The sequence below is a fragment of the Passer domesticus genome, chromosome 12 (assembly GCF_036417665.1).
Source record: "Passer domesticus isolate bPasDom1 chromosome 12, bPasDom1.hap1, whole genome shotgun sequence".
Lineage (NCBI taxonomy): Eukaryota > Metazoa > Chordata > Aves > Passeriformes > Passeridae > Passer > Passer domesticus.
Genome location: NC_087485.1, coordinates 12,212,922 through 12,224,939, shown reverse-complemented (window position 1 = coordinate 12,224,939; position 12,018 = coordinate 12,212,922). Strand labels below are relative to the sequence as shown.

Sequence of the window (12,018 nt, the reverse complement as noted above, 5' to 3'; positions counted from 1 at the left end):
TGTATTAGCTAAATGAGGTGGAAGTAACATTAATGAATAGCAACAGTCAGCACTGAAAAAGTGCAAGTTTCCTCTCCCCCTGTTTTATACAAAATGTCTGAAATACAGTTTTGGCACTGACAGGAAATCAGATGTTTTTGTTTCTGGGTTGTTTTGTTCATTTTTATTTGGAGTTGTAACGGTGAAGTTTATTATTTGAATCAGATACTGTGTTAGCTCAGCAGCATTGTAGAATTCTGAGCTAAGACATCAAGGTGTGAGGTGAAAACTTGGAAGGCTTTTTGTACTTAATAGCCAGAGTTTCATGGCAAGGCCTTCCAGACTTGCAGCTATCTGAAAATCCTGTAGCACAATCTATAAGAAGAAAGATCTAAGAAAGAATAGCAGAGACCTAGAAAATCACCTGTTGTTAGTACAGTTGAACACAAAATACTTCATGCTAAACCCAGTGTATAATTACATCATTTAAGTGATAGAGGAAAATTCTGGCATTTTTAGCAGGCAAGATATTTGCTATCTGGAAAACCTTGAAATATGTCATTTGAACTATCTGTTTGACGTTAAGATAACGTCACTCTTCCCTCTGAACACACTATAACAAAAAAAGGAAAAAAAAGGAAAAAGGGATTTATTGATAAACCTTTCTTTTTCCCCTCCACAGATTCTGGAAAAAACTGCTTTTCCGAACAGTGTTGCTCTAGACATCTGTACGCACAATCCGTCTTGGAAGCCATTAATTAAAAAGTAGGCATTTCATTGTCTCTCTTGCTATTTTTCCTGTATATTTATTTGTTTTAGACCTCTTAGAAGGATTTTTGATCTTTGAGCTGCTCTTAAGGTCTGGAAACTGGCAGATCTGATATATGAGTTTCAATAAAGAGAGACAAATGTTTTTGTGAACTGCATACTGGATCACAGCCTTATTCAATTCAAGGTTCTTCTTTATATTTCAACAGGTGTGTTCAAAAATACCTGCTCAGTGTGTTTTTTGTTTGTTTCAGACTGAATGCAGTGCAGTGTAGAGCTTTAACGTGTCTTCAGAGCATTTTGTTGGTGTCAGATGTGGATTGTCTTGGGGGAGCTTCAGCACTTCAGTCCCTTGCACAGCATCTCTCACAGCTGATCTTTTCTAAAACAGGTAAGATGTTTAGTAAAGGGGACTTGCTGGCCCCCTTTGCTGATCATCTAGATATGAGGTAGCCATGGATGTTATGTTCCAATGCTGTTTATTACTAACTTTATCCCTCTGGTCCTTCAAGATAAGGATACTGAATGTTGGCAGTGTACTGACCTGACAGTGTATCCTGTTAAGATATGTTTATCCAAACTGCACCTCCAGCAAGTCTGCTCATAGTGCAAGAATCTGCTTCATGTTTGGGCCTACACAGAAAGCCCCTGAGTGGATTAATACTGCTTTGTTGGGAGACCAGAACTGTTTGCTTGATTGTATTTGTGGTAATAACAGTTTTTCAGCAATCAGACAAGATGAAGAAGATGGGACATTTTCTTTTTAAATGACCTAACTAGCCTAAGGAGATGTGAAAACAAAACACGTCTAGCACAGTGTTTCACATCATTTTTCCTAGTAGTCTTACCACATTATGGCAAAAATTGGTGCAAAAATCTCCATGTAATGTTCATGCTTATTACATTTGAAAAGAGAGCAGCCACCTTGTCCTCAGGACGTGTTTTATGCTTATGATGGCTTATCTTTATTGGAATTATATTTGTAGTGAGAAAGTATGCAAAGTTGTTACAACTAAGTGTTAAAGCTACTCAGCTTCCTGTTCTGGTTGTGGTTCAATTTCAACAGAGAAGGTAATAAATGTAATTCTTCTAAAAATACTATTTTAGAAAAAAAAAATATGTGTATGTGTGTATGTATAGGTATGTATATATATTTGTATATATGTATATATGTGTGTGTATGTGTATATATATATGTATATATTAGATCTGTATTTAGACAGTGGAGTGGGCTGCCAGGGAGGCTGTGGAGTCACCATCCCTGGAGATGTTTAAGGACAGACTGGACGTGGCACTCAGTGCCAGGGTCTGGCTGACATGGCAGTGATCAGTCACAGGTTGGACTGATCTCAGAGGTCTTTCCCAGCCTCACAGATCCTGTGATAAGCACTAGAATGTTTTCACTGTAGTTCCTCCAGGGTGCATTATTTCATAGACACACTGTGAAGGTTTCCCCATACATCTGCTAGCACAGTGTTACTGGATCATGGCTACAGCAGGTAGCATTCCCAGCTGCTTTCTGGGATCCCTATACATGAGAGCAGCATCATTTCCATAATCCCTTTGGATCATTTATGCTATGACCTCTCTTTTACTGACATGAGAGAAGCTGAACTGAGATTGGAAAAAAAAAGTTTAAGAAAAGCCCACCTGTTTCCAAACTGAGGATGTGTGACAGGCTGTATCCTTCAGACTATTCTGATAATCTATTTTTAAGGTCAGTGGTGATGGGTATTAAAAAAATAAGAGAGATTCTTAGAGTCTGGAAAAGCTGCCAATTCTCCAAACTGTCAGAAAACATTTTCCCTAAGACAGTTCTGTTAAGTCTGGCATATGTGTGTGTGGCTTTGTCATTTCTCATCTTTTAGAAGCTCGAGAAGTTTAGTTTCCTTCCCTTCCTTCAAGTGTCTCCATTTGTAGCCATAGATGGAGCTTATGTAGTGCTCTGCTGTGGTGTATAAAATGACACTGCATTAGTGCTTGAAAATGCATCTGCCTGCAAAACACACTTTTTTCTCAATGTCTTTAAAGACATGTGATTAGTCTATGGGAGCATTATTACTGAGTGCAGTGTGTGGAAAACTAAAATGCAGAAATGAAAATATCTATGAAAACATATCCAAGGAAGTTCACATAAAATATGTCTTATGCTTGAAGAGAGAACTTCCAATATTTTGGGTCTACATTTTATGCTTTGTAATATAAAGCTCTCAGATGAAGCTGGAGAAGTTGCTGTCTGAAGACAGCTAAGGATGCTGAAATTAATTAATTGGCACAAGCCCGTTTTTCCATGTTTAAATGCTGTGTAATGAAAACTGCCAGATAGAGCTGATTACATACCAACATGTGGTTAGAAGGAATTCTGTGGTTTACAGAGTTAAAGAGAGGCATAAAGATCTGATTGTTTACATGAGAAGGGAGGAGATGCACATAAATCAAGAAGTTCTGCATCTGGAGTGGTGCAGAAAATAGACCCATTAGAGGAAAATGAAAAGCCTCAAGAAATGCAGAACACAGATTGAAGGTGATGGCTGCTACTGATGAGTTTGTAGTTAAACAAGAATAATGCAGTGTTTGAGTCATACATTCCTGGAATGTTATTAAACCACCGGAAAACATGCTCTTTATATGAATTGGAAAGAGTCCAGTGCTCTGGGTGTCTGAAAAGCTTGCTTAAGGAGGCAGAAGAAAGGAGGTGAAGGATGCAGTCAGCTTCTGCAGTTTTCTCAGTTCCTGTGTTATGGCCTCCATGTGATACCAGTTCTCAGCTGCTGTTCTGGTGACAGTGGCTGGCACTGTCCCTTCGGTCTCAACCAGGGATGTGCTGGAAAGGAGGCCCAGCTGTGTCCTAACTTCCAGATGCAGTCAATGCTGAATTCAAAAAAATCAGTATGGTTACAACCTACAGAGACCAGTCTCTGAAAATCTAGCTTTTCCTGTTGTGGTAGTACCTGGAGGAACAATTAAGAGATTAAGGAATTTGTATTTCTTTGCTTCCTGTGTCCCTCATATTTCTGTTTAACTTTTGGCTCTGGGTTCTATTCTTTGACAGAACTCCCTACAGACACAGAATTCCTGGAAGCTGTAACCAGTGCTTTGAGGGCTCTTCTACAAACAATGGCATCAAAGAACATCTCCCAGGTAAAAGCTTTCAAACTCAAATGCCCTGGTAGGTTCAAATTCCTGTGAGATTGGGCTGGAAAGTTTTTGGAACAAAACAATATAAATTTAGTTCAAAATTTCAGCAGTTGTGAACACTGGAAGAACAGTATAAATTTAGTTCAAAATTTCAGCAGCTGTGAACACTGGAAGAACAGATTAATAGCATTAACTGTATTTTTCATGGACCTTACAGGAATATTTTTTTATGTATCTCCTCCTCAACGTGTAAACAGATAAAAGGTATTTCAAAACCTGAATAGCAATAAGCCACAGATATCTTTAGAAGATAGTTGTAATGAAAAATATATAGAAAATTAGCACCTAGAAATCTGGCTTCTTTAATTCCTGATGTCACCTAGCTGGTGGTCTTTGAATCTTGGTTGGATATGAATTAGTGAGGTGACTACAGGAATGAAACACAATGATTTGGGTATAGAAGACACAAGACTAGATAGTCTGCTAATCCTTTCTGGCCTTAAACTGAAAACTGAGCTTTTATACTCTAAGTTGTAATGAGTTGGAAGCAGCTGTTGAGCTAGATAAATTTGTGAAAATCTCAGAACTTTTCCTTCAACTTCATGTCAGCCTTGGATATGTTCTGGAAGAACCAAGCTAAAAGGGAATTGAAATTTCTTATTACTTGCATTTTCATAATCTAGGACTCTGTGAAGAATTTGCCTGTGTTCTGTAAAAGTACAGTGTCTAAATGTCATATTTCAAAATTTCCATGAAAATGTAACCATGTGTGTCTCCCTTCTCTCCCTCCTTTCCCCTTGCTGACCAGTGTATGACTCCTGAGCAGCTATTGGCTTTATGTGAGGCTGGTATTCAAAGCAGCAATGCCAGTGTTAGAGTGAATGTGGTGAGCATCCTTGGAATTTCTGGCAGTGTCCTGGCAAAAGAACAAGATACAGCTGAAACACTGAAGGTGAAAAAGCAAACTTTGCATTGCAAGCTTAAAAGAATTTTGATGTTTCTTTCAATTTTCTTTAACGTTGCTGGAAAAATAAATTCTTCTTTCTTATTACAGATGATTGGAAAATTTCTTCTTGAGGTTGCTATGAAGGAATCTTCTCTTGTGGTAGCAGGGGAAGCCTTGGATGCACTTTTTGATGTATTTGCAGATGGTGAAGAAGCAGAAAGGGCAGCGTTACAGATCAGGTTGCTTCCAACACTGAAGGAATTTCAGCCAGTGTTCAGAATGAGGGTAGGCATCAAGGGCAGCCTGCTGCTCAGGGTCTCAGCACACAAAGTGGGTTAAAGGTTGAGGTTTGGGCTCCTAGAAGGTATACTTAATTTATAAGGTGACAGAAAAAAAGCATTTGATTTTATGATACTCCACTTTAGAGGAAAGCAAGTACCTTAAAATTCATGGATATGTCAAGGTAACAGTGCAGCACCTGAATTGCAACATCTGCATTACACCATCAGTATTACTGATGTCCAAATCACTGTATTGTTCTGAAACAGTTGTACAAAAAATCCTGCAGATGTCTCTGGAGGTGGAAGAAAAGTCCTTTCAGAAGTTACATTGATATCTTTGGTTTTTAACTTGCAGTAGCAGTTGGATGTTTTTGTTCCATTCTTGGTTAATTAAAACAGTTAATGTATCCTGTATTTCCAAGAATAACAAGGCTGGCATTTTAAATTGTAATTTTAGGTACATCCTAGACTTAAACAGAGAATGATCTTGCACATGGTGTTTCTTTGGTCAGATGCAGCCTGAGGAGTGACTTCTGTAGCCCAAAAGCCAAGCACTGTCCACACGAAGTACACACCTGATGCTGCTTCAGTTGTTAGGTTAAATGTGCAAGGTTTTCCATCTAAAAAGCCATCTAAAAGAAAAGAAGTGTATGTCTCAGATTTTGGGATGAAATAATGTGCCATTAGGCTAGTTTTAGACAGCAGTGCATTATAGTAAATTGACTTGCAGAAATAATTGCTGAGCTCACATGTGCACATGGGAACCCCTTGGAGTTCTCATAGAACACCACCGTGCAGAATTACAGTAAACTTGAGGTGATCTGGTAGGAGAAACTTCTCCAGGAGTAAACCATGTGTTCTTTTGGTTTTACAGATGCGAAAAGAAGGCAAAGGACAATATAGTACAGATCAACTGTGTGTTCTTGACAATGTGAAGATGAATTTGAGAAGATTCATTGCATATCAGGAGACACTAGGGAAAACCCCAACTTGAAACATCGAGGAACTTTTAAGGTTTTTCTTACTGAGTAATGTTTTAAAAAAATATAACTCTTTTCAACTTCCAACCTTCACTGAGCAGAGCAGTTTTGCTTTGATGTTAATGCTACATTTTATAACGTTCAGGATTTTTATACTTTTGGGTTGCTGCAATATGAAGGACATACCAGCATAAAAAACCCTGTAGCATACCCTGAGATTGCTGGAGTGGTAAGAAGGTGCTCTTCAGGTCCTGAGGTCTCTACATAGCACCACTGTCATTGCCTGGATGTCTTCATGTACCCTGGCAGAAAACTACACTTGTGTGAAAAAGTAATTCTGAAAATATTCTTGGTCATGTGACAGATTGAAAAAAAAAAAAAAGTGAAAGCTCAAGGTCTGTTTCAGGGAATGGAGTAGTGGGAGAATGGTCATATTTGCTGTTTGCTCTTACCTGTTCCTAGAATTGCACAGGCACTTATGGCAGACTTCCCAAAAGAAGTGTGTGACAGATGTGTAGATTCCAGTCAACACTTGGATCTGTTATTTCATGAGGTTCATGAGGAGAAAATTTTCAGATTCATTTATGATAAATTCAGTATGATGGCTTTTTGCTGTGAAAATCAGTGTAAGCAGATCCTACACTTAGACACAGCACCCTGTCTTTATTTTGATAGGTATTTCTGAAAATGAAGTCTCCTATTTTACAGTCTTCCTTGTAATTCTACATCATCACAAGTTTGAATTCTGGGAAGTAGTAAACATAACACAAAGTATTTTTTATACTGAGGTATTACCCGAAGTAAATTTATTTTTACTTTTTTGCAAATATTTGTGATGGAGATTTTTAAGCTGTAAAATACAGAACATATTTTTAAAAAATATCATTGCTTTATGCAAATTGTATGATGTTTTCCATATATCAAAAGCTTTGGTTTTGTTTCTGTGAATGAGATCCTCTCATACACATTTTTCAAGAAAAAACCCCACAACTAAACACAAAAGCATTTTGTTTTGCTGGTTTTTGAAATGGGAGATTTTTTTCTCCTCTCTCAATGTGCTGCCTTAGCTCAGACATCCAGTTTTTGGCAAAATTTTTCCCATGTTAAAAGCATGCAACTTAAAAAGACCAAATTTGCTTGGTTTGTTAGATTTCAGTCTCTAAGATGGAAAAGTAGACTTGAGAACTGACGGGTAACTTGCAAATGACTGACTTTCTGCAGCCCTGACAAGGTATTTTGTCAGTTGCAAGAGGAAGGAAAGATGAGTTTAAGCGGCTGTACTGCCTGGAAGTGCCCTTACTGCTGTTGCTTTACAGGAGTCAGAAGTGTGTGATGTGATGCCTGCCACTCAAAGGAGTGAGAGGGTGGGACTGGGAGGGCTCGAGGGCCATTGAGGCTGGACTAGAGAACACCAGAATCAAGAGCATGGGGCAGTTGAAAGGTTATCCAGGGTTTGGCAAGGCAGGCAGTGAAGAGGTCTGCAGTGTAACAGCTGAGGAAAGGTGGATTATGGCATAATACCCTACAGTGTGTGGATTTTAATCCTGGTGTTAGTTATACTTGCTGTACACTGAGGATAGTGTACTGTTAGCCTGATGAAAGGTATTAGTATTTGTTTGGAGCACTTAAAGGACTTCCACATGGAAAGTTCTCTCATTTTCTGGGGGCTGCATTGAATTGCAGATGTTCTAGATTGGAAGGGATCTCTGGAGGTGTCTTGGTCTAGTCCTCTGATCAAAGCAGGGCTGACTTGGGAGACAGGTTGTACTAGGACTTGAACATCTCCCAGAAAGGAAATTCTACAACTCTGGACAGCCTTTTCCAGAGCTTGACCTCTCTCACTGGAAACACATTTTTTCCCCTTTTTCCCTTGTGCCTTATAGGACTTTCCCCTGCTGCAAAATGTGCCTCTTGTCCTTTGACTGCACACGACCAAGAAGAGCCTGGCTCCATCTCCTAACCCCCACTTGGCAGCTGAAAACAGCAATTGTATTTCCCTCTTCTCCAAGCCAAATAAAGCCAGCTCTCCCAGCTGTTCCTTGTACACCCTCTCACCCTCCAACCATCTTAGTGGCCTTCTGCTTGACCTGCTCTACTGTGTCTTGTACTGAGGGCCCAAAACTGGACACACTACTCCAGATGTGATCTCCTAGGTGCTGAATAGAGGCAAGTAATTGGTTTTCTTGTCCTGCTGGCCATGCTTCTGCCAGCACAGCCTGTTATTTGTTAGCTGTTGTCACTGTGAGGGTGCCCTGCTGGCTTCAGCTTACTGTGCACCAGGACACTTTGGTCCTTGTGTCCAAAGCTGTCCTTTGGTCATTCAGTCAAGAGCACTGTCCCAAATGTTGGAATTTGCATTTTACAAGTGTAGCAGCCAGAATCTTTCCTGGGGACCATTAGAAAACCAAAGTATGTTATTTTTAGTTTTGGTTGATAATGACAAGAAACATTTAATCTACAAATACAAATCTGACAGTTGCAGATAAATATACAGAAGATAGGGCATCCACTAGAAACATGGTTTTCTTAATATAATCAGTTAGACCCTGTTTTTTTAACTTCAAGTGAAAAAACAGACTGACATTTAGATCTTAAACTATTCTGGCAATAGGAAGGCACAGATTATTTTTTTGCTATGCACTGATCAGCTGGATGTCTTGAAAAAATATTTTCACAATGAGATTGGTGCATAGTACAAACCATATCACTTAAAGATGCAATATTAATGCATCTATGGAAGACAAAGCAAGTTATGAGTGATTTAAAGAAGGATAAAATCAGGGACTAAAACCAGGTGAGATATACTGGCACAAAAGAGCTAAGGTACAAGATTGGGGCTACAAAAGCTGTTCTAACTGACACTACTAAGGAAAATCAAGGCGGCAGCAGCAGAAGTGATGATAATGTGAAAATTAACTGTTTTGGGGGTCTTTGAACTGGTTTATTTCATAGGTCTAGGGTAAGCTTCAGACAAAGACAAGATCCTTTACAGCCTGCAAAGGGGAAGACGGATCTTGATCTTTCTGATGGCAGAAATTGGACTGATGTAAACTGTGTGTAGCATAAGGAAATAGATACTAAATATATGTAAGTGATCTTCATCAGTTAATCTAATCACACAGATAAGACTGCTATCAGAACAGGTATCTGAATTGGGTTGCTTATTCTGGTCCCTAAGGCATCATCTGTGCTTCAGTTAAAAACCACAGTCCTTGGAAAGTATGGATTGCTGCTCTGCTTGTGTCCCTGCCCGATGCTGAGCACAGCAAACTGCCTCTGACTGAGCTGTAATACCAAAATAGGTGCTGAATTTACCTTGCTCTGCCATCAAGTAGAGTGTGAAGGAGGCTGTGGGTCCCCTGCCCTGTTCAGGAGCAGCAGGACCACTGACAGATTCTGCTGCCTGCAAAATGTCGAATTCCCAGCCGTGGAAATAAGGAATTATCACTTGTGTGGTTTAATTCTTGCTCTCTATGAAAAGAAACAAGTGGAAAGATTTAAATGTGTATTTGTTGTTTATACATCATGCCTTGACATTCAGAAGCAGAAGATGGCTGTATACCACAGTCAAGTCAATAGTTCAACTTTTTGGGGGTTATGGTATGTGTTGAAGGTAATTTTTTTGCACAGTGTGGGCTTTTTATTTTTTTTTTTTGAAGATTGCCTTCCTAGAGGAATAGGAATAACTTCAGCCATTAGTACTTGGCTTGGTTTGATGTTTGCATTTTGAGAGACAAATACGAAAAAAAAAAAGAGAGCACAGTAAAATTACAAAATGAGAACTGCGTAGGAGAACTAATAAATTTAAAATTAGTTTGCATTGTAAGTATTATAAATTATATTAATATCTTGTGGAATATTAACATAAAACAACCAACCAAAAATGCCCATAAACTCAAGTTTTGTTTCCTTAGTGAGGGATTTTCAATAAAAACATTCCTGAGGATTGGATGGAAATATCTAGCCTTGCATTTACTGTTGCAAATTCCATTTCAGGCAATGGTAGTGGTGATTGAAAATAATGTAATTGTTCCTTTCTGGCACAAGTGACTTGAGCAAACAATCTATATATTGTTTGTTCTGGACAAGCTGTTAAGATATATAACTTTAGAATAATTGGCAAAATCTGAGGTCTCAGACAGCAAATGAAGGAGCTTGAAGTTTTTCCACCAGGGCTGACACATGGTGAGCCTTTCTGTTTGAAGAAGCTTTTATTTGAGTGGTGGGGGGTTTTTTGGTCTAATTTTCAGATATTTTAAAACGGTTAATATTTGTACCTTCTGGGAAAAAATTGAAGGCATTTAAGTAAATTCACTTAAATGTCATTTTGTTTCTGTATAATTTCTGTAAGTTTCTTCTCTCTGCTCTGTGAGAGGCGTTTTGTCAAACATACAGACATAACTCAGTGACCACATAAAGCCTAATTTGAGGCTTGCACACATGAGGATATAGGAACTTGCTTTTTTCTTTTGAATGTGGGTGCCAGGAGCTCCTGGCATTACTGTTACATTATGGATTTTAATCAAACTATTTGGGAGCTGAAGTCAGATCCCAGGGTAATAATCTGTTTGCTGTTGGGTTGTGGCTGCTGTGTGTTCTCAGCACAGTGAGGGTCCTGATGCAGCCCTGGCGTTATGAGGTGCTCAAATAAATCCCTGCACCATGCTGAAAGATGTCTTGGGCTTTCAGTAAAGCTTCTCCTGGTTTTGTGTTCCTGCTATGATAAAAATCCCATTTCTCCTCTGACGTGAATTTTTTTCAACTTTTAAGGAATATTACATTAGCCTCTTCCCTCCTCTCTGCCCCTTCAAATGGAGAGTGAAAAGCACTTCCAGAACTTCATGGAAGAATGGCTGATTCAGCTAGTAAATGCATGATGTTTCCAGATAACCTTCCCTGGGAAGTTCCCTTTTCAGTAAATAAAAGTGTTAAAATTCAAAGCAGTGATCAAAAAAACCCCAATTTGACCATATTAAAGAGTGGGTTTTGTTTTTTATGCCCCCATGGCATACTTGCTGATCTAAAGCATTTGTGTTACTACACCACCTCTATTGTATCTTGGCTGTGTTTGCTTGGGGCTAGGGTTATCACTGAGGAATCCTGTAAATTAATAAACCTCAGTCCTGTAACAAAACTTGTTGACATTTATGTGCTGTGAGTTTAGACTAAATCACAGATTTTTTTTCAGAATTAGTTTTATTAAAAAAGGAAAACAAATCGTTTATTTTTCCTGTTGCTGTTACCTTTTTAAGGGTAATGTAAAATCATTTATTTGACTTAAAGTTTTCTTCATTGCATTTTTAAAAAAGTTTGTTAATTGAAACTTTATTTGAATTTTTGATGTGCAGGGAATATTGTTTAGACTCTTCTTGTTACCTTTTCCTGCTACACGTATAATTTTCAGAATAACTGAAGAATATGGGGTTTGGAAAATAAAGTTATTCATAGTGGTTATTTCCCAATTCTCCATTTGACTTTCACGAGTAGTTTTAGGTGCAGGTTTTCAAAGCAATTAAGTTTGTCAACTCGACCCCAGATTTCACCCTCTTGCTGTGGTTCATTTTCTCTTGGGCAATACAGATCAGACATGCTGTGACATAACAGAGGAGTGCTGAGGACAGTATGTTTTGCTCTGGGATGGTGGAGAGAAGCCAGAACTTCAGACTTTGGTTGTCACCAGGAAATGGTGCTAAGTCTTCTTTGCAAACTGTTCACTTCACAGAATGCTTGAAATTGGAATGCGACTTTTTAATTCTAAACCCTCCACCTCCAGCTTCCTAAAGGGAAATCATCTGCCATGCAATTCTGCAAGTGGGGGAAGCACCAGGCCCTCTGTGTAAAACGCTGGAAACTTTGTAGCTGATATTAAAGATGTTTTAAGGCTGTAGTATGAAAACACTAAAAATAAAACCGAGTCTGACAAGAA

At 38.7% G+C, this 12,018-nt stretch overlaps 1 protein-coding gene across 4 annotated transcripts in view; it reads left to right on the top strand.

Annotated features, from left to right (window-relative positions):
• HEATR3 (HEAT repeat containing 3) overlaps window positions 1–12,018 on the top strand; it is a 23,305-nt gene extending 11,287 nt beyond the window's left edge. For 3 of the 4 annotated variants that reach the window (XM_064386340.1, XM_064386338.1, XM_064386341.1), the window contains 6 exons: window positions 662–744; window positions 1,002–1,138; window positions 3,800–3,888; window positions 4,694–4,837; window positions 4,940–5,116; window positions 5,987–7,094. In XM_064386340.1, the coding sequence (XP_064242410.1) occupies window positions 662–744; window positions 1,002–1,138; window positions 3,800–3,888; window positions 4,694–4,837; window positions 4,940–5,116; window positions 5,987–6,106 (750 nt within the window). In that variant the 3' untranslated portion in view covers window positions 6,107–7,094. Of the gene's footprint in view, window positions 1–661; window positions 745–1,001; window positions 1,139–3,799; window positions 3,889–4,693; window positions 4,838–4,939; window positions 5,117–5,986; window positions 7,095–7,975 lie in introns of those variants that run through there. The other variant, XM_064386339.1, reaches the window with a different exon arrangement.